This window comes from Eptatretus burgeri, chromosome 15, assembly GCF_056783735.1.
Source record: "Eptatretus burgeri isolate ZD-2024b chromosome 15, Ebu_testis_v1, whole genome shotgun sequence".
In the NCBI taxonomy this organism is placed as follows: Eukaryota; Metazoa; Chordata; class Myxini; order Myxiniformes; family Myxinidae; genus Eptatretus; species Eptatretus burgeri.
Window position 1 is genome coordinate 68,956,374 of NC_140975.1, and position 21,641 is coordinate 68,978,014.

Here is a 21,641-nt window from a genome sequence, read left to right on the forward strand (position 1 = left end):
AATCTGTGCTTAAAACCATTTTATCCTCCAACTTGTTTCACTTAATAAATACAATGTTTCAAGACACAAAAGACAAGTTTCAATCAGTCTCTTCATTTGTAAAAGATACTGAGAAATATGTCAAGGATGTAAAATTGAACAAAGATAAATATAACAACTATTGGATAAAAACAATTATGGTGGATAAGATGAGTTCTTCAATTTCCTTCAGTGGAAGGGCTTTTAGTATACCTGGAAGAACATCAATTAAAGTATCTCTAACAAAAGTTTCTCCTCTCCTTCTGGTAATATATTCAAAACTAGAAAAAGCAATGAAACAAGAAAAAGTATCAAAAAATAAAAACCTTATGGATGAAGCTGTAGAAAGAAAAGATAAGACCATCTGTAATATGCAAGGAGAAATTTGTATTTTTTTCAACAACCCTAAAGATGTAAATCCTGATGAAATAAAGGATGTTAATATATCAGGTGAAATGACATTTCGTTCAATAGTAGTTAAGGATCATTTTAAAATTACCTTTAATATAAAAAATGTTGTAGTTGAATCTGGTAATGAAAAAAAAGTATATAGATATCAATGGTAATGTTGTTTCTACTAATTAAATACGAGTCAATATTCAACTGAAGATTTTGAAGATTATGAAAGTATAGATGATTCCGAAGATGAATTTAAGTTTAAGTAAAGTTTTACTTTATAAATATGCAAGACTTCCCTAATTATCCATATGACAAATTTGAGAATTGTCCTGCGTGTGATAGAGTGGAATTAAACACAGTCAAAAGCCTATAAACAATGTATATTCTGTGATTATCTTCTTATTAATGATAATAAAAAATAGAAAAAGGAAAATATATTTTTTTTAAATTTACACCAAAAATGAATTACTTTACAAGATTGATTCGAGAAATGAATGTAAAGTATGAGGGTGATAACACACCTTCCCTTACAAAGGAAGAAACTGAACGTATTAGAGAAATTTTCAAAGGATTGTTGTTATATATTATTCACGATTGTCATTTTCAGGGAAATATCAACACAAGATATTGTATAAATAAAATAATGGATTATCTTGAAATTAAACCCGAACTTAGGATAAAATATAGTTTCTCAAAAAGCCAATAATAAATTAAATAACCTGTTTTCCAAATATATAAATGAATGATTTTTTTTTTTTTTACCCATTTGGGAAAATAAGATAAAATTTAACAATCATAAAAATCTTCCAAATTCATTAAGATGTCTCATAGTTGGTTCAAGCGGATGTGGAAAAACCTGCTTACTTTTGAAGATGCTCCTGACTCCCAACTTTTTAGATTATGATAATTTAATAATTTTCACAAAGTCGAGTTTTAAACCAGAGTATCAACTTCTCTCACAAGGTTTTAATGCTGGTCTTCAAAAAGAAGATATAATCGGTTTATTTAAACTTCAAAAAAACTTTAATTATTATAACATTGAAGATATAATACAACTATTTTGTGATACACAGAGATGTAAAAAGAAATCAAAACCGATAACTTGTATTCTTAGTGATAATATGGATGATATACCGTTTCCCCAAGATTTGGATAAATCAAAAAAGAACCTCGTTATCTTTGATGATTGTGTTAATGAGAGAAACCAAACGGTAATGGACAGCTACTACACAAGAGAGAGACATTCTTCTTGTAATTGTATTTATCTTAGTCAATCGTACTTTCAACTTCCTCGTCGTTCCATAAGAAACAATGCTAATGCTTTTATTTTATTCAAGTTAAATTCAATAGATATAAATAATTTTTGGAGAGATAATTGTTCTCCATTATGCAGTAAAAAGGAATTTGGGGATGACATGAAGCACACGACTGAAAAATATAAATATATTGTTGTGAAACATGAGATATTAAATGATATTTTCCAATAAATACAGTAATCCCCCGCTATATCGCGGTTCACCTATTGCGCCCCCGCTTCATCGCGGTTTTTCCCTTGGAACCTAACTAATTTTTTCTGCGGATTCCCCCGGTATATCATGGTAATAATATATAAAATATAAATTTGCTCGACCAGTCACACAACGCACGATACAAAGTTTCGCTTGTGAACTTCGAATATTTTCTACGTTTTTTTTCTCCAAGCCCAACGATGCCGCCCAAATGCCCTGCACCTTCGAAGGCTTCTGGCAAGGAACCGAAGCGCCAGAGGAAGGTTTATATTCACTCGATATAAATCGAACCCAATCGTGTTTATACACCGCCCAGCGTTTAATAATCACTCGATATAAATCAAACCCAATCGTGTTTATACACCGCGTTTATAACAAAAAAAAGGCATTTTTGGGGGAGGCGTCCATTCATCGTGGATTTTCACTTCTCGCGGGGGTGGGGGGGAGGGGGTTGAAACGTAACCCCTGCGATAAACGGGGGCTGACTGTAAATGGATGTGAAAGAAAGAGCAAGAAGATTTAAGGAACATCAAGAGTTGGTTTCAAAAGTTGTAAAACAACAGGAAGACATAAAGAAGAAACTCAGACAGAAACTAACGGGTGAAGAAGCATTTGAAAGAAAACGAGAGAAATTTTTTAAACCACTTTTAAAAACTTCCAAAGAAAAAATTGTAGATGTTTCCACAGTTCCCACAGTCGAATGTACTCCTAAAAAACTTCAAATGTTAAAAGATTTTGATTAGAGCATATCGGGGAATTAGAATATGATGATGAAGGATAATTTCAACAACTGGAAGAGATGAATCGCACCCCCCTCCCCCCTTCCTCACATAGAGGAAGAATTAGAGCATATCGGGGAATTAGAATATGATGATGAAGGATAATTTCAACAACTGGAAGAGATGAATCGCACCCCCCTCCCCCCTGCTTATATTGTGAATGCTCTTCAAAACAATGAATATTCAGTGGAATCAAAAACCAAAGCAGGACTTATTCCAACAGAACAACCAGCAATATTTCATCTTGTTCAAGAAAAGGTATTAATATTAAATGATGAATTAAGGTTCTTGAGTTCTGCTCAACCTCCTGTCAAACTAACTCCGAGATTAATGTTTCTTCTCACAAAAGATGGAAGACAAGGTTCAACTGTGAGGGATGAATCAAAGTATATTGATAAACCATTGCATATGAAAAATAATGATGATAAAGTATATATTGATCTGCTGAACTCTGATTATAAGGTTATTCTTTCTGATAAAAGTAGGAAGAATGAGAAGGAGAAACACATTATTCAGGCTTTAAGTATCCTTGGTTCAGGTGTTAGTTTTCTTCCAAATGACCCATCACAATTAGTTCATAGACTGTTATTGTTGTTTGGTAGTAAGAAGGCTGGAAATAAAATTGTTTTAATGAAGCATCAGCCATTTTAGACCAGTTGATGAACATGAAAATAATTAATAAATCTCAATATAAAGACATTTTGTCTCATTAAATAAGATGAGAAGCACAATCCTGAGTTTTAATTTCACAACAAGCGACCACACATCTTCATTCCCATACCCACTACAACATCCCAACAAAAGAATATGAGGCATCTTTATTGTCTATGGAAACTTATAATACCTAATTTAATATAACTGAGAAAATGACAAATTTAGTTATAATCCGGGAAGTGGATACAAAACGATAACAGTCTCACCCGGAGCATATGAGATTTGTCAAATATCTTCCGAAATTGTTTGTCTTATGAAAGAACAGGGTGATGAACCCAAAAATATTGTTTTAGATCTTGGTTTTTCAAACCCGGGGGCGTGACCGCAAGTGGGGTCGTGGAGCAAATTTTGTGGGGTCGCGGGCGTACCCTTGCAGCAAAAAAAAATTTGTCTATTTTCGATCAGTGTTCGCTTTTACAGGATGTAATATAAAGGGTTCGTTCAAAGTATCGGAACCGGCACAACATGACGCTTGGAATGGGATCCAGCCGATGCGCGGGCTCACTGAAAGGCGGTTCATTTTGGTGGGAAATTAGTGGTTTCATCCACGGCCTCTCAGAGTCAGAGTCTGAGTCTATCATTAACATCTATTCACGTCTCCACGTACGACTCGAGACCTTATTTGTGATGGCAGCACCGGCCACCAGCAAATCTCGAACGTTGTTACCAGGATAAATTTCTGGACCTTGGATTTTACTACGTGGTGGATAAAAGTGGGGCACAGAGGCCTCAGTGTGTGATTTGTTTGGAAGTGCTTTCTATGGAGTCTATGAAACAAAATAAGTTGCAGAGGCATTTGACTACAAAACATGTGCCTTATCAGGATAAGGAGAGAGAGCGTTCTTTGAGAGGAAACTTCTTGCACTCAAGAATATGCGTCTTGACAGAGAGGGTACATGCCATCAGACCAATTCTCGGGCATTAGAGGCCTCGTATCGAGTGTCGCTCCATGTTGCCTAGACTAAAAAGCCTCACTCCATTGCGGAAGAACTCGTGCTGCCATATGCAAAGGACATGGTATCTCTGATGGTTGGGGAGGAAGCGGCAAATAAACTGGCAGTTATACCCCTCTCTGATAACACCATCCAACGCAGAATTGAAGATACGAGTCTGGACATGGCTCAGGTCGTACAGAAGATCAAGGAATCGCCGTGGCATGCCATACAGTTGGACGAGTCCACTGATATCGCACCGTACGCGAAAGTCATCGTCTGGGTCCGCTTCATCAAGGCCGATAACTTTGTCGATGAGCCTCTGCCCATCAAACTATTGGAGGCCACCACCAAAGGCGAGGACATTTTTGGGAAAGTCGAGCAGTTTTATCATGACCATGATCTGGACTTCGGAAAGTTGCTCGGTTCTACAACAGACGGCGCGCCAGCAATGTTAGGAGTGCGTTCTGGATTCAAGGCTAAATTTCTTGAGGTGGCTCCTCAGACCTCCATCGTACACTGCATGATTCACCGAGAAGCCCTCGCCTCTTGTACTTTGCCAGGAACCTTGCAGAGCGTGCTCTCAGAAGTCGTAAAAATGGTGAATCACATCAAATCGAGCGCCCTCAACACTCGGTTATTCAGGCTATTCTGTCAGGAGATGGACGCTGACCATAAGAATTTACTATTCCACACTCAAGTCAGATGGTTATCTTGAGGAAACGTACCTCTGTGCGTTTACGAGCTCAAAGATGAACTGAAGGAGTTCCTACGCACACAAGGGAAAACAGCATGGGTAGCGTTGCTTGAGTCGGACTCTTGGCTGTCAGAACTGTGCTATCTCGTTGACATGTTTGAACATTTCAATGTACTCAACCGCTCCTTCCAAGGCAAAGACACCAACCTCATGATTTTTCACGACAAAATGAGCGGATTTCTGGCGACTCTAAAATTACTGGCAGACAAAGCAGCTGTTAAGTGCTTCAGCCTTTCCCCCGTCTGGTGGAGCATCTAACGACCTGCCAGTACGATGATGCTGAGCTCGACAGTCTTTCTGGGGAGATAGCACGTCACCTTCGGTCGCTCATTGAACAGTTCGAGCACCATTTCCCTGAGCTGGATGTGCAGTCCTTTTCTGTGGTTCGGGATCCTTTCACGGCTCCACTGGACTCGATTGCTGATGAAGATGATACAGCACAGGAAGAGCTTGTACAGCTCCAGCAGGATTCAGGAGCGCAGGCCCTTGCGCTGACGAATTCGTTGTCGACATTCTGGTGCAAAATGCTGCCGTCGTACCCGACCCTGTCACGGCGCACCATTAAGGTTCTCATGCCATGTCCTTCATCATACTTTTGTGAGCAGTCGTTCTCCACCATGGTGCTGATTAAAACAAAGTACAGAAATCGCCTAGAAATGGAGCATGATATGATCCTGGCATTGTCATCTACTTCTCCACGAATGGAGAAGTTGGTTTCTGAAAAACAGGCTCATCCTTCTCACTGATATATCTAAATGTCATTCGGACTAAACTTCTGAAACATTCAACTGTACCATTTGGATACCTTCGGCTATTCTTTGATTACTCGTCTATGAAAACATGACGATGGTGAATAAAGTAAACAGTAAATGTTCTTGTGTCATATGAAATCTTATCTTATATATTATGAATTGGGTTTTGAATCTTTTGGGTCACGTGATGTAGAGAGGTTCTGAAATTGGGTCGCCACTAAGAAAAGTTTGAAAACCACTGTTATAGATATTCAAAAACATACTTCAAAATCAACGATTAAACTTAAAAATAACTACAAGGTTGATTTCACAATTGATAATTCATTTCGAGAGTTATTGGGTTTCTCCTCAAAAAAGATTGAAACTAATGGGACGTTTTACAGTGATAATGTCATTCAAATATCCTCGTGAATAAATTCGGTATTAATTCACTGTGATTTGATTGATGGTGCTTATAATGATGGAATAAAAACAAATACAATATTTTCATTCATCGCATACTCGACCCCAATTGGTTATAAATTCAATATGGAACCCAAAAATTTGGTTTATCTCCCTGTGTCAGGAAAAACCATACACAGAGTAAATTTTAGGATAACCGACCAAGATAATCGTATGATTAACTTTAATGGAGAAGTTATATCCATCAGAATTCACCTTCGTGAAGTTTTCCAATAAATAAATACGATGGTTATTGTGAGGAAACACGAGTTGGGAAAATATAAAATAATTACAGGGGATGGGGTGTTCCTTTTCCCATACCACAAGGGTGAAGGTATGTATCTTTGTAGAGGATACTATAAACCTAGGAGACAAAGGGGTGTAGGACATCAGTTTAGAGGAGATGGGATAATTGATACTCTAATGGGTATCTGTTCAACTATTCTGAAACATAAAGACCTAATTGGTTCAACTGCTTCTGCTGTGGGAAATGTAGCAGGTGCTGTAAAGAGCATAAAAGATGCCCAAAAGGAATCTCATAAATTACAAGCAATAAAAGAAATTAAGAAAGGCAAAACTCAGTTGTCTCCCCAAGAACGACAGAAAATAATTCAAACACTTGGGTCAGGTTTTCAAAAGTTTTAACATCTTTTTTCTGAAATAAATACAAGTATGGAAGCAATTGATAGTGTCTATGATTTGGATGATACCATTGTAATCTCAAACTCCACTAAAAAAAAAGATTACTTCAAGGTAAATGCAATAACTGGAACAGACTGGAATGCAAATGGCACAAAAAGTTTTGAAATAAATAATCAACAAACCTATTTGAATCTATCCGAAAGTTTCTTGTTGTGTAAATTTAAATTCACTAAGGCTGGGAATAACACAAACGCTACACTTGTAAATGATTTCTTCTGGAAAATGTTTGATAGTGTTCGTTTGTACATTGGAACACAAGAAGTTGAAGCAGTTGATTATTTCTCTGCTGTATCTGAAATGATGAAATTTACACTATAGACATTCAGCGATAAAATGGGAAAGGGGGCTGTCGAAGGTTTTATTCCTGATATGTCAACGGGAACAACCACAGACCCTGGATTTACTCAAAGGAAAGGAGCGTATACTGATGATACAAAAGCAGTAAATAGTTTTACTGTGGCAGTTCCTCTTAAAGGTATATTTGGATTTTGTGATCATGATAAAGTTCTGCATGGTCTTAAAATTAGATTTCAACTACAAAGGAATGATAATGAAAATAGATTACTTTTTGGTGTTGGTAATGCTTTTGGTGAGCAGAATAAATTTGTAATTGATGAAATGAGTTGGTATATTAGTGAATATACTCCTAATCTTAAAACAGAAGAGATGTTGAATAGAAGACTTAACTCAAAGAAACTACTCAGTGTATCATACCTCAAAAGAAGATGTCAACGCGTTACATTAAACCAAACCACTTACACGTGGAATTTGGGTGTTCTAGAAGGAAAGCCACGATATCTGTGGATCATTTTAAAAAAAACCAGATGGCATACTGCTACTGATAAGAATAATGCATTGAGTGATAATGCTAAGGTGAAACAACTTCGTGTTTCTCGAGATGGAACATTTTATCCACGAGATAGATTGGAAATTAATTGGGAGAAAAAAATGATTATGCTGAAGCAAAAAGTCTTACCAAAAGATGTGTGAAAGTAATGGAAATAAAGAACCTATTTTGGAAATGACCGCATTTAAAAGTTTGTATACAATCTATGCGTTTGACCTGAGTTCTCAAAAGGAAACTATAAAGTCTAATCGAGTGGATACTTCCTTATACATTGAAAGAGGAGAGAGTGAAGAAGTTGATGCATATTGTTTGCTTTTGGAAGAAACAGAATTACAGATTAATACAGATAATGGTGTTATGATTAGTCTCACATAATTTTTTGTTAAATAAATGAGTGGAAAGTACCGGTATATGTTAATCAAATCAATCTTCATAAACTATCATCTTGTGTTAAAAATCAAAAGCCTTGTACGATTAACGTTAATACAGTTCAGAGAAAAGGAGCAGTAAGAATTGATGTTTTGCTCACAAGAGAACAGGTTAAAATCTTGAACGAAACTGGCTCACTTAAAATTAAAATAACAAAACCAATGTTGAAAAAATATTCAATAAGAGAGATGAGTGGGGGATTTCTCCCATTTCTAATTCCTTTATTTGCTGGTTTAAGTGTGGTTGGAGCATTGACTGGTGGTATTTCAACAGCGATGAAAACTGCCAACGAAAGGAAGGCTCAACTCAGGGCTCAAAAATAATTGGAAAGACATAACAAAGAATTGGAGAAACAAATTAGTGGAAGTGGTGTAATTGTAGATTTTGCTGAAAAACTTGAAGGTCTGCCTGATAAAGTGAGATTGTTAGTTGGAGATATGCTTTCTTCTATCGCATAAGCGGGTGTAAAATTAACTTAAAGGGGTAATGGATTATATCTTTCTAATAAATAAATGAGCATCGATGAGTGGTTTTAAGAATTTGGAAAGAATACAACTTGTCAAATATTGTAAGAAATTAAGAATTCATAATGTGGTTATTTGTATGAGAGATGAATTAACAAATGTGCCTAAACATACAAATAATATTATTATGAACTTAGAAGATAATAATGGAAACGGTTCTCATTTGGTTTGTATTTTTAATAGTGAAGACAAATATTATTTTGATAGTTTTGGTCTTCCACCACCTGTTGAAGTCATAAAATTCTTACAGAATGGTGTTTATCAAACATTTCAAGTCCAAGAATTAAATTCCAAGTGTTTTGGTCAATTATGTCTATATATGTTATTTCAATTCGACAAAAATAAAAAATTTTATGACATTTTTAATCTAATATAAATGACTTATGTTGGTAAAGATGGTTCTATCTTTGGTGTATCCTAAGAACTGGATATTGATTTATCAAATTATTACACAAAGGCACAGGCTGAATGACATAAATATAGTATAACAAAAAAATATTAATATAAAAAATGCTTATAAATTAAAAAATTATCCAAGCCCGACTGACGCGAATGACTTGGTGAGATTAAGCGATTTATCACAATATATATCCTTAAATAAAACGGCCGTGTATTCCAAAGATACAGAAGTGTTGATTTTTATCTCCAGGTCATACAGAATTCACAGTTCGAATTAAAATAAATTTTTATAAAGAAGGGCGTATCGTTTGTATGAGAATAGAACAATGGAGGTATGATATGAATGATTTAGGGTATAATTGGTCATTTAAAATTGACCGAGAAGACCTGGAACAATTAAGTCAGTCTCGTAATGAAGAATATTATCCACTTGGTATAGAGAATGAGTTTTGTGGAAGCACGATTAGTAAACAACAAATAAAATAATTTAATAAGGGTAAATATAATAATGGTTTTGTCCTCGTTTATATCATGAAAACAGAAAAAACAGGATTATATATAATAAGTAAGGAAATACAAAATGATTTAACTATGGGAAGATGGGGAGGTGTTTCGTGTCATAATATTATTCTGTCATGTATTTCTAATACATAAATGACAGCAAGAAGGCTTCAAGAAAATTATCATTTCTGTGTCCAAGCATACCTTCAAGAAAAGGGTATTTGGTATTTTAATAAATATGTTCTACAACATAAGAATGAGGTATTTTCAATAAAAGATTGGCATTATGCTGATGTTGACAAACCAACAACTTTGGATTTAATTAGAATGTTAAAAATGAAAAAATTATTAAGTTAAGAAAACGTATGGCTCTTTTAGAAATTCAAAACAAATTTTATTGGTTTCCTGTTGTAAAAAAAATTATTTTGGATCGAGGAATAACAAGAAATCCTGATGAATATATTGTTGCGGATTCGCGCCCGCCGGCGTGCGAGCGGCCACGTAACTCGAATCGCGGCACGTCGCCCACCGGATGGACAATTCCGTCGTGACCCTCTCGGACTAACGCCGGGAACTAGTCACGGGTGGGCCTTTCGGCCTCACCACGATCGTGCCAATCGGCCCCCCGCGTGGGATAGGGTTGCTCGCCAAATTCGACCTACCTAAGTACCCACACGGAGGGTAGACCGGGCGATCGCACCTCGCCGCAGGTCGACTTCGGACACGGGCCACTTTAAGCGACCCGTTCCGTACTATCGGGATAACCGAGCGGTGTTATCGTCAACCTCGACGGTTCCGATTAATTATCGGGCGTATTTAGCCCACGACCAACCCTTTACGTGAAGTAAGATGGAGATTCAATAAAAGAAAAGACGAAGCGAAACGGGAGAAACAGTTCAACATTAGGCACATTTATTCCGTGGCAAACGGAAAGCACGCATATACGATTACAACAATTATGCACCAAAAGCAAATGTAAAAGTAACACAACAATTATGCACAAAAAGCAAATGCAACAAAAGAGACACAATGCAGATCTACTACCGACTACGCGAGCACACGGCAACACTTACACAGTTTTACTTTACAGACGGCGCCGCCAACACATATACTCCAAAGCAAAAGAAAAAGGGGCCACCCTCAACTACAAGGGGGCAGACGGCTCGTGGGGTGGCGCACCTAACCCCCCCTCCCCCCTCCCCTTCCCTAAATCTCCTTGATTCGCTTTTTGTAGTTAAGAATTAGATAATTGTAAGGAAAGCATTTATAATTAATCAACATTGATAATATTAAATATTCAGTTGTAAAAATAGATGCTATTTCCAAGCAGTCTGCTTCAGATGTCTTGAGTGTCAGGTCAGATTCCTGCAGATGATTAACTTGTGCACTTGGTTCATCCAGACAGGTGTTTAAACTGAAAAATAAAAAAATAATGTGTTAAAACTCAGGAGACATATTGACAGGCAGAGACAGATATAGTAATGAACACAGAGACAAGCAGATATACATACACTCACACATCCACGTGCACGTGTGTGTTTCTCACCTTGAAGTCGGATCTTTCAAGATTATAGGAGATAACAGCAACGTCTTCCAGTCGGTAATGATTTCTCTCATTTCTCCCCTGAAAATCCGAATCTCTTGTACAAAATCAGACATCTGTGCCCAGACATCGTGTAATTCGGATAATTCATTTTCAACATCGGCGATCAACGATGTTGTTATTGGAGACAATCTGTTGAAAAAAAAAAAAACAATATATTTTAGTCATACAGTGATTTAATTAATAATCAGTTGCTTCACTGTGATTCTCAGAGGAAGAACACAAACAAACTTACCGATATTGTAATTGATTCTCTTCTTCTTCAGACGAAAGATAGTTCATGTTTCAATCGTTTCTCAATAGGACAAGATGAGTAAAATTATAAAGCTTTCAGACAAAGTTTACGACTGACGGCTCATTTGTGAAATTACGTAATCTTGGAATTTTTTCAGGGAGTGTCCACACGGGGAAATGACGGTTCGGGCAAGACAGCTTAACTTGGGAAATGCGTGGGCGATACATTCTCACGCAGTTTTACCCATTTTTAACACAAAATGAAAATGCTTTGAATGATTTTTGATAAAACTTATGTTTATTGGCCTGTTAGTGTTCTGATTTAAAATATAACCACAAGGCCTTGTCTCTCACAGAATACTTCCTCATCTTCACGGCATGAACTGAAAACACTTTAAAAAACTTCCCCATTCGTTGGTTCACCTTTGAGTGGAGTAAGAGTCAGAGGGGGAGAGAAAATCATTCTCCTCTTTTTATCCTAATGGGTTTCGAGTCAGAGTTCTCCGTATTCATTTGTATGAGTTTTTTTTTTTTGTTCTAATGGGTCTCGAGTCAGAAAGCTTCCCCTATTAATTTGTATGAGGTTTTTTTTGTCCTCATGAGTCTCGAGTCAGAGAGCTCTCCCTATACTTTTGTATGGCACAAAAGGGGTATCTTAAAAAATATAAAGATTCAAATGTTTTATTTTTAAATATTTTAGATGGGGATTATTGTGCAAAGAAAATTAAACTATTGAAGGAATTTGAGAATGAACAAGTCTTTTTAGGTTCAATGAGTGAGCTCAACAATATACATTGGTTATTTGAAAAAGAGTGTCCCTGGGCTTACATGTTTCAGATATTTCTTTAGAATCACATTACTACTTTACTACTTGAACAAATCTTTATCTTATTGCATTGGTTATTTAAAAAAAAGTGCCCCAAGGTTAAAAGGGGAGACAAATAAATATACCTTGGGATAAAAAGGGGGTTTATTTTTAGGGGGAAAAAAAATGAATCGCTGAAAATCCCCCATTCATTAACATGGGGAAAAGTGAGCCAGAATTAGTATATTCACACGCACGCACGCACGCACGCACGCACGCACGCACGCACGCACGCACGCACGCACGCACGCACGCACGCACGCACGCACGCACGCACGCACGCACGCACGCACACACACACACACACACACACACACACACACACACATACACACATACACACACACACACACTGCTGGAATTATAGATAGATGTTGGGTGTGTGTCTCCTGGAACAATTCCCCACATTCTAACACACCTTCTGTGCTCCTTCTTGACCCCTGTAATGCTGTGAAGTGGGTTCACTCGTATTGCCAGCCTCGTAGTGAAGGTTTGTTAAGACGTCCGTTTGTGGTGGGAATGGATGGTTTGACGGTGACACGATGGAGCAGGACCCTGATTTGTGGATTTTATTTTTCTTGAAAGGAGGAAAAGGCAGCCATGGATTTTGTGAGCTCCGCTGCTAATCTGCGTATGTTTATCTTCAGCATGTCCATGAAAAGCCGCTTTGATGTAAAGTGTGAGTATTTGTGCATTATCGTTTCACTTGTAAATTTTAAACTCGATGCTAACAAACATCCGCATGGCTCTTTCAAAAGTACTTTTCTCCCATGATTTTGTTATTTCAACGCTTTTGTTATTCAACTTATGTTATTTCAATTAACAGCCCAGTGGTACAACATTGTCACATGGGCATCAAAAGGGAGCAATCGGTGAGACAGGCGTATGTGTGTGTCGGATTTGTGTAACAATCCTGTATCGGTACGTGTTGTCGTCCCAGCCATGGCAGGAAATATAATACCGGCCATTGCCACCACCAACGCTATTATTGCCGGTCTGATCGTGCTGGAAGCCTTCAAGGTGCTCACACTCCAGCTGGATAAGTGTCATACGGTGAGGTATCAGACTCCCCTCCCCCACATTCCCCTTTCAACCTCTTGTTTTTTTTTTTTTTTCTTAATTATTTTGCTCTTCCTCCATGTTCTTCTCCCCATGCACTCCCAACAACCTCTCGAGCAGTTTGCATGTAAATTTTAGTGCCAAATCCCCTGTTATATTTTGATATTGTAGCTCCCTTAACACCTTCTCATGCTGTGACGTGATGTGACGCATTTGCCTCCTGCGCAGGTATTTTTGAACAGGAAGCCGAATCCACGTAAGAAACTTCTCGTTCCGTGCCTGCTTGTTCCTCCAAATCCAGGCTGCTTCGTATGCTCCAACAAGCCGCAGGCACTTGTGCGGCTCAACACAAGCACCATGCTGGTGTACACCCTGCAGGAAAAGGTCTGTCACAGCAAGGCCTATCCTGCATGCATGCGTTCTTCCATGGATGTTGAACATGCATCTCAAGGATGTTTAACCCTTTGTTCACCATGGTCTTCTGTACTTGCCTGTGAGGGTGACCTTGTTTTTCATTTGGTTTTCTCACTGTGAGCCATCATTTCTGGATGTTCCTTCTTGCTGCTTTGCTCCTCAAGGCTGAGTATTGATTTTGATTCCGTGTGCTTGCTAATGCGTGAACGAAACTATCTGGTGAGGTCTCTGTTTGATGGGCATTAAACGGCCTCCCTACAGAACCTTTTGCTTATGAGCCTGCAGACTGCACTGTAGCTGATGGAAATGCTAATGCTGATGGAGAGCACACTGAAGTATTGTGTGTGCGTGCACATATGCTACAAACTCATCTGCACCAGGTGCTGAAGGAGCGATTTGGAATGGTCGCTCCAGATGTTCAGATTGAGGACGGTCGAGGAACCATTCTAATTTCCTCTGAGGAGGGCGAGACCGAAGGTGCATATTGTTTTTACGAATAACTCGATGGTGTTCTTGATTATAATTGATGACAAATCTCATCTCTGCAGTATTTTAACGGCAATCTGTATTTCCAGTAAACAACGACCGTCCTTTGAGCGATTTTGGAGTGCGCGGTGGTTCACGACTCCAGGTCGATGACTTCCTGCAAGATTACACTCTCGTCATCGATATCACCCACAGGCAAGCTTCTGACGTTGCCCTTCCAGTGGCTACTTACCGACCAATTTAGCAAGCTTGAAGGTTCAAGATCAGCATCACCAAGATTACAAACTGAAATTGTGAAATTATTTAATTACGAGCAGACACAACCCATCACTTTGATGATGGGAACATTAAGGGGCTGGGTGGGAGAGAGGTGAGGAGGGGTGGGGCAGCTAGGAAGGGGGAAAGAATGATAAAACTGGGGGTGAGGGGTGAAGAGAAGGGGTTGGGGAAGAGGTTTGGGAGGTGGGAAGGCACTGTGAGGGAAGGGAAGGGGAAGGAAGCATGAAGGGGAAGGGAAGGCAGCTTGAGGTGAGGGGAGAGGAAGGGAAGGGTGATTAAAATGTGCTGAAACAGCAACATTTTCGTTTTAACCGCTGGGTTCTATATACAACCCAGCGGGAGTGTTTAAAACCAACCTGGCACATTCAAAACTAAATCGTCAGTCCTTGACAGTCCCCTTAACTCAGGGGTGTGTGTGTGTGTGTGTGTGTGTGTGTGTGTGTGTGTGTGTGTGTGTGTGTGTGTGTGTGTGTGTGTGTGTGTGTGTGTGTGTGTGTGTGTGTGTGTGTGTGTGTGTGTGTTTTTAAAGCGGTGGCCGAGTTGGGTGGGGGGAAGCACGACAGGGAAGAGTGACACCTCATCAAACGTCGCGATAGACTCTGGGGGTAGGAACAAGGAGAATGAGGGGGAAGGGGGAGGTGGTTTGGGAGGAGGTAAGCTTGACGCCAGGGGTTCTCGCCTTGTTTTGTAGTGGGACTTGTGGGGAAAAAGGGGGGGAGGGGTGGTATAGGATTGAACAAAATGTGGCGTACGTTGAAACAGCATGTGGAGACCACCCGGGTCCATGGAGGGTGGAGAGGGGAGGGAGTTTGGGAGTAGGTGAGAGGAGGGGGAGGGAAGGCAGCATGATGGGAAGAGAAGTTGGCGTGATGCGATGTGAGGGGAAGAGAAGGCGGCGTGATGCGATGTGAGGGGAAGAGAAGGCGGCGTGATGCGATGTGAGGGGGAGAGAAGGAGGCGTGATGCGAGGTGAGGGGAAGAGAAGGAGGTGTGATGCGATGTGAGGGGAAGAGAAGGCGGCGTGATGCGATGTGAGGGGAAGAGAAGGCGGCGTGATGCGATGTGAGGGGAAGAGAAGGCGGCGTGATGCGATGTGAGGGGAAGAGAAGGCGGCGTGATGCGATGTGAGGGGAAGAGAAGGCGGCGTGATGCGATGTGAGGGGAAGAGAAGGCGGCGTGATGCGATGTGAGGGGAAGAGAAGGCGGCGTGATGCGATGTGAGGGGAAGAGAAGGCGGCGTGATGCGATGTGAGGGGAAGAGAAGGCGGCGTGATGCGATGTGAGGGGAAGAGAAGGCGGCGTGATGCGATGTGAGGGGAAGAGAAGGGGGCGTGATGCGATGTGAGGGGAAGAGAAGGCGGCGGGATGCGATGTGAGGGGAAGAGAAGGCGGCGTGATGCGATGTGAGGGGAAGAGAAGGCGGCGTGATGCGATGTGAGGGGAAGAGAAGGCGGCGTGATGCGATGTGAGGGGAAGAGAAGGCGGCGTGATGCGATGTGAGGGGAAGAGAAGGCGGCGTGATGCGATGTGAGGGGAAGAGAAGGCGGCGTGATGCGATGTGAGGGGAAGAGAAGGCGGCGTGATGCGATGTGAGGGGAAGAGAAGGCGGCGTGATGCGATGTGAGGGGAAGAGAAGGCGGCGTGATGCGATGTGAGGGGAAGAGAAGGCGGCGTGATGCGATGTGAGGGGAAGAGAAGGCGGCGTGATGCGATGTGAGGGGAAGAGAAGGCGTGAGGAAGGGAAGGGTGATAAAACATGCCCAAACAGCAACAACTTCCTTTTACCACGTGAGGGCAATTAAAACCCATGCTATCTACCTGGTAAATTCAAATTGAGTTTACCTGGTAAACTCCATTCAAGAGCGTTGAGAGAGAGAGGGGCAGGTGAAAACCGGATGTCACATCTCCCGGAATAACGTCCATCTGAGGGATGGCACACGCATCGATGAATCTCCCTGCCTGTGAAACACCAGGATGACAGTTTATAGTTGGGTCGAGGTTCAAACATTGGCTCGACAGCTTATTCGAGTTGGAGCGAGCGTGCGTACCTCTCAGCTATCCTGCCATGATGTGGCGATTCATTGCTTTGTTATTATAACAACTGAAACCATTTTTACTCATTGTAATCAAATTTATTTTATCTCCCGAACTGGAGTTGTAAGCACTCCACTCCAATGAAACAGTTGAATAATTTTTTTAAAACAAAACATTTCATTACCCACATGTACTGTATCTATCGATGTCGAAATGACTGGTCGTATAATGAAATAAGATCATACAAAAAGGGGAAAGGTGGTGTAAAATAAAATTGCACATTTTCAGTGAGCTTAACCACTGACCAACTCACCGCGTGGCCAAACGCAGGCGGTTGGGCCCTGAATCTTGTTCAAGTCGATTGATATATTCAGTGACGGTGCGAATATTGAGTGCTCGCCAATTAGCTTCAACACTGAAGCAAATACTCCAACAAAACGGTTCATAAGGAATAGCTGGCTTGCCGGTCGGTTATATTGTTTTGGGGCCGGGTCTCGGTGGTGAGTTCGACTGTTAAGGGGAGCAGTAGAGTCGGTTCCACCAAACACACCGGAATTTAGGTCTTGACCCTCGGATAAGTCTGAACGTACGGGTCCCTTACAGGACCATGAATCGCCAATAATTTAACCGCGTGGAGGAGGGTTAATTTCCAACTTCAATGTACCCACGCGACAAAGCTGACCGGGGAATTCACACCCTCGGCGTGCCTCGAGCGGAACGAGCCGTTACCGTGCTCGAACCGTGTGTAACCCGAGCGGATGGTTACCGAGGTCCGTCGGTCCAAATGTACAACTACGGCAATGGCCTTCCTAATCCCCAATATGCACCATGGCAAACCAATGGCAGAAATGACAAAGAATGAGCTGGTACATTAAACGAGAGGAATTTATTAACAATAATAATTTGGGAACGAGGGGAGCACGTAAGGGAAGAGTTATCCGAATAAGCAAGGCAAATAATGTACAACAAAAAGCACTAAACAATCCTACTTATAGACGGGGTCCACGGACACACACATGCACACACAAATACCCAGAAAGAGATGGACCTCGAGGTCTATATTACCCCATTCAGCTCGGAGGGAAGACGAGCTGAGGGAATAGAACGTGCTGGCTACCTGGCCGCGTTCGCGCGGCTCGACGTCCGTACCTTCCCGAAGCACCAGTCGCCAAAGAACGGACCAGGGCAGCCGGACCCAGAGGAGGCGAGACGAGGCGGTCTCCCCTGATGAGATTGTCGACCGCTCACTGCAATGTGCCAGATGAGACAACTCCGATGTGCGGGATGCAGTCCGCTGCAGACCCAGACAGAAGCGCTCTTGTCGACAACCACTCACTGGCTTTGGATGCCAGGTTGGAAATGTCTGAATTGAAATGTCCTTTCCCACAATAAATGTCTCACACACAATGGCAGGCTGCTTGTCAAAACGCCACGATCTCTGTCTCCACGCTGGTCCCGCCAACCACACCACTCCTCTTTTGGAGGGAGGGCTTCTTCTCTTGGCTACTCGCCTCCTGATTGGTTGGACCCATCGTGTGATTCCCTGGCCGTCTCCCATTGGACAGGCCCTCGGAAGGTGGGGCAACTCCCACCCTTCTGGGTGGAGTCCCGATCGGAGGCGTTTGTAGCTCCGCCTACCTCCTCACCTCCGACCACGTGCGTAATGGCGATGGTGTTGAGTGGGAGTCAGGGTGGGTGAGACGCCTGCTCCTTGCCGATTGGCCAAAGAAGGACGCCATGCCCATGTTAAACTCCGCCCACGCACGCGCTCGCTCGTTGACGAGCAAAGGGCGTGGACAATACCAAAAGCAGAGAGTTGTTGGTTGGGACGTAAAATCCTAACTATAAAATAACTCTGCAGCGCACGTACAATTGATTCCCATTAGACTAGGGACGGGACCCTAACTAGAAACACGTACTTACCGATATAACTGATCTATAGGACCTGGCTGTTGTGTGCGGTAAGCTTCCAAATTCGTAACAATATAAACACCATGCGCCCGTTGATGCCCGGAATGTCAAGTGATGTCCAAATTGGACACAAACTTTATTTTTATTTTGGCAGTCGGAACTATTGCTGAAGTCGATAAAGAAGATTAAATTTTGAAATTTGGCTTCGTTTAAGAGATTCTCAAGGTTATGACGTGCGGAAATTAAATAAAGCCACAAACGCTGGTGTCTCCGGGCGTTTACAAGCATAGCAATGCATCCTTCAATTCATAGCTCGGATGATCAGGCATTTGATGTGATTGGGGAAAGTGGGGGGTGGAGGGAGGACCTATCGTGAAGAAATCATTGTGGCCTGTTCCAAGTCGAATTGAGCAGGCCCAAACAATGACGGCTTCGAGTGAACTGTTGGAGGGCTGACTGAGATGGTGTGCTGCCATCTTGTTGAAGCTTATTTTGGTTTTTCGTGATGAGCACCCCCTAAATTATCTTCAAAAGGGGTGTTTAAATTAACCCCAAACACCCAATTTTCATTCATGCACCAACTTGGAGTTCCCTTAGTATGCATGCAAAGTTTGGGGCTACCAGGTTTCATGGATTTGGAGTTTTGGAGGAGACAGACAGACAGACGGACACACATTGACATTTATTATTATTATAGATTTTCGGCCTTATTAATTTTTGTCTTTTCTTCAATCTCCAAAGGTCGGTGTGAAATAGCTTGTGGTGTTTGTTTGGGTTGGCACAGTGGTTTTCCTCGAGCATATTCCCTTAATTACAGGAACATGAAGAAATTGCATGTAACGTGTGATGCCTTTTGGACACGAGGGAGGCATGGTTAGAAAAACTGATTGATTTATGACATGACATGTTTGTGATTTGTGTTTTTTGTTTTCAAAATCTAGTGTCATGGAAGGGCCAGGTAATGTTGGGTAGAAAGTGCAACAAGCTGGCAGTTGCACAACAGGGAGACAAAAGCAATGGAATGAACGAACAGGAAAAAGAGAGATTAGAGCAGAGCGAAGTAACCATGGTAATGTGCAAGAGTGTGGTTTGCGAGGAGGGGACGTTAATGGCAGGAGATTGACGATGACATGAGATCAGTGACCTTTTATCCTGAAGCCTATGAGGTGAGTGTGGAATTTAACTGACTCGGGAAGGTAGTTGTACAATTGGGAGAAAAAGGGACCAAAAGAATGGAGATGACCAGTAAGCTGAGATTTTGTCATACCAACAAGGAAGTTCCTGTAAGAACACTCTCACATCCCTGGAGGGTGGAGTGAGGACGGATGGAGAAATGACCAGAGGCTAGGTAGGTGTTGACTTCGGATACTAGAATTTTTAAAGTGATTCTTCATTGAGAGATGGGGACAAAAATGATGTAGCACAATACCTCAACGTTATGGACGATCATTTCTCCATTGCGTCATGGCCATGATTGCCTTTGTAAGTAGTTGGTTGATTGTTTTTTTCCTTCAATGATGTCGTTCTCATGATCTCGTGTCCACATATACCCGCATGTGCCAGCACGCAAGTACCCCCCACGTGCTCACTCCAAGCTATCTGATGTATTTTCTTTACCCCTTCTAGTGACGACCTCCCTCCTGATGTTGACTTTGAGGTGTTGGGGGATGCACCCACCTGTGCTCCTTCCCCAAAAACGAATGCCACTCCCACAAAAGCCAATGGCGCGCAGGCAGTTCGACCTTCGACCTCCTCTTCTCATACACGAAGTATTTGGATTCCTTCTCCATTTATATTTGGTTATTGTTGGTTTCTTTGTTTTTTGCTTTTTCCTTCCATCTTACCATTGCGTGAAGATGATTGTTGTAATTTTTGTATTCTTTGTTTTTCTATGTTGTAGCTCCAGATCCAGAACACAGCAACACCCCGATCGACCTTGAAGAAAATGATGGCATGGAAGCGACGGATGGGAAGTGGCAAGGCGCCACGTCTCCCCAGGGTTTCGGCCGGAAGCGCAAGCACTCCGATTCGGATGCGGTGGTGCTGCAAAGTGACGATGACGTCATCTTGTGTGACTGAAGGTGTGCTGCATTCCGGAGGTTCATCGATGCACTCCCAGTTTCTCAGCCAGCGGATGCAAAACCCAACATGTGTACGCAAATTCTGGGGGTTAACTGAGCAGTTGCAGGTATTGAGTTCTTCACGAGTTGAGAAAATAACACCACGCTGTTTATTGGCTCGTCTTAAAAATTGATTCGTTCATTCTCCTTGTCGAAACACTTTTACTATCTTAAATCCGTGCTTGTAAACAGTTACTTCTGATTTTTTTTGGGGGGGGGGGGGCTTTTATTTTATTTTAGATGGAGTGGGGGTGGGGATGGGGGGGAGTTGTGCATATTGACATCACTTCCTGGTTACACTTTGTATTAATTTTTGTTTCTCGATCTCAGAGTAATTTTTGTATGACATAACTTTGACTTGCTGTTTTTGTCCCTCCGTCAGCCCCTGTAAAAACGAGTTTTCTTTTTGATTTTAGACTCTTGACAATTTTCCTCAAGCATGCAGACCTTTGAGGAAGGCCTTGCGAGTCAATTCCGTGTTACTCGTTCTTAGGGACACTGAACTCTTCCACTGCCTGGTGTTGATCATGGAGAGCATCGTTTTCTTTTGCTTTAAAACCACTGGGTTTGTGTTGTTGGCCACAGATGGTACACAGTTCACCGGATAATCGGCAGTTATTTATACATTATTTGTTTTACACTTTATTTCTGACAAAAGCCAAAAATTATGACAAATTAAAGATTTTTCTGCAGTTTGACTAATGTTCTTATTATGCTCGGTCATGTTCTTTATTTGGAACCACAGTGCAGATAATGTCGGATAAACAATTTGTAAAAGCTCGAAATGCAACATTTCAACCTCTGTGGCCTTCGTCGTGGCGACTCAGGTCACGTGCTCTCGGATCTTGCATGCTTTACCGGCGCGGTAGAGCAACGGCAAATGGATGACCGTTCTCTTTGACGACTACCTTTTTATTATGTATTTTCCCAAAGC

The 21,641-nt window shown here is 41.4% G+C and overlaps 1 protein-coding gene and 1 long non-coding RNA gene across 4 annotated transcripts in view; one reads left to right on the forward strand and one right to left on the reverse strand.

Annotated features, from left to right (window-relative positions):
• UBA2 (ubiquitin like modifier activating enzyme 2) overlaps nucleotides 1–21,405 on the forward strand; it is a 52,749-nt gene extending 31,344 nt beyond the window's left edge. For both annotated transcript variants that reach the window (XM_085856706.1, XM_085856707.1), the window contains exons 11-17: nucleotides 12,990–13,083; nucleotides 13,345–13,457; nucleotides 13,692–13,847; nucleotides 14,258–14,354; nucleotides 14,453–14,558; nucleotides 20,214–20,356; nucleotides 20,488–21,405. In XM_085856706.1, the coding sequence (XP_085712832.1) occupies nucleotides 12,990–13,083; nucleotides 13,345–13,457; nucleotides 13,692–13,847; nucleotides 14,258–14,354; nucleotides 14,453–14,558; nucleotides 20,214–20,356; nucleotides 20,488–20,666 (888 nt within the window). In that variant the 3' untranslated portion in view covers nucleotides 20,667–21,405. The remainder of the gene's footprint in view (nucleotides 1–12,989; nucleotides 13,084–13,344; nucleotides 13,458–13,691; nucleotides 13,848–14,257; nucleotides 14,355–14,452; nucleotides 14,559–20,213; nucleotides 20,357–20,487) is intronic.
• Nucleotides 10,593–12,603, reverse strand: LOC147012451 (uncharacterized). Of its 2 annotated transcripts, XR_015051624.1 has the most exons (3): nucleotides 11,541–12,602; nucleotides 11,249–11,437; nucleotides 10,593–11,116 (listed from the first exon to the last, which is right to left on the reverse strand). It is a non-coding gene; the product is annotated as an uncharacterized LOC147012451 (long non-coding RNA). The 2 variants fall into 2 exon arrangements; XR_015051623.1 differs by having other exon boundaries at nucleotides 11,249–12,603.
• Nucleotides 21,406–21,641: the final 236 nt, after the last annotated feature.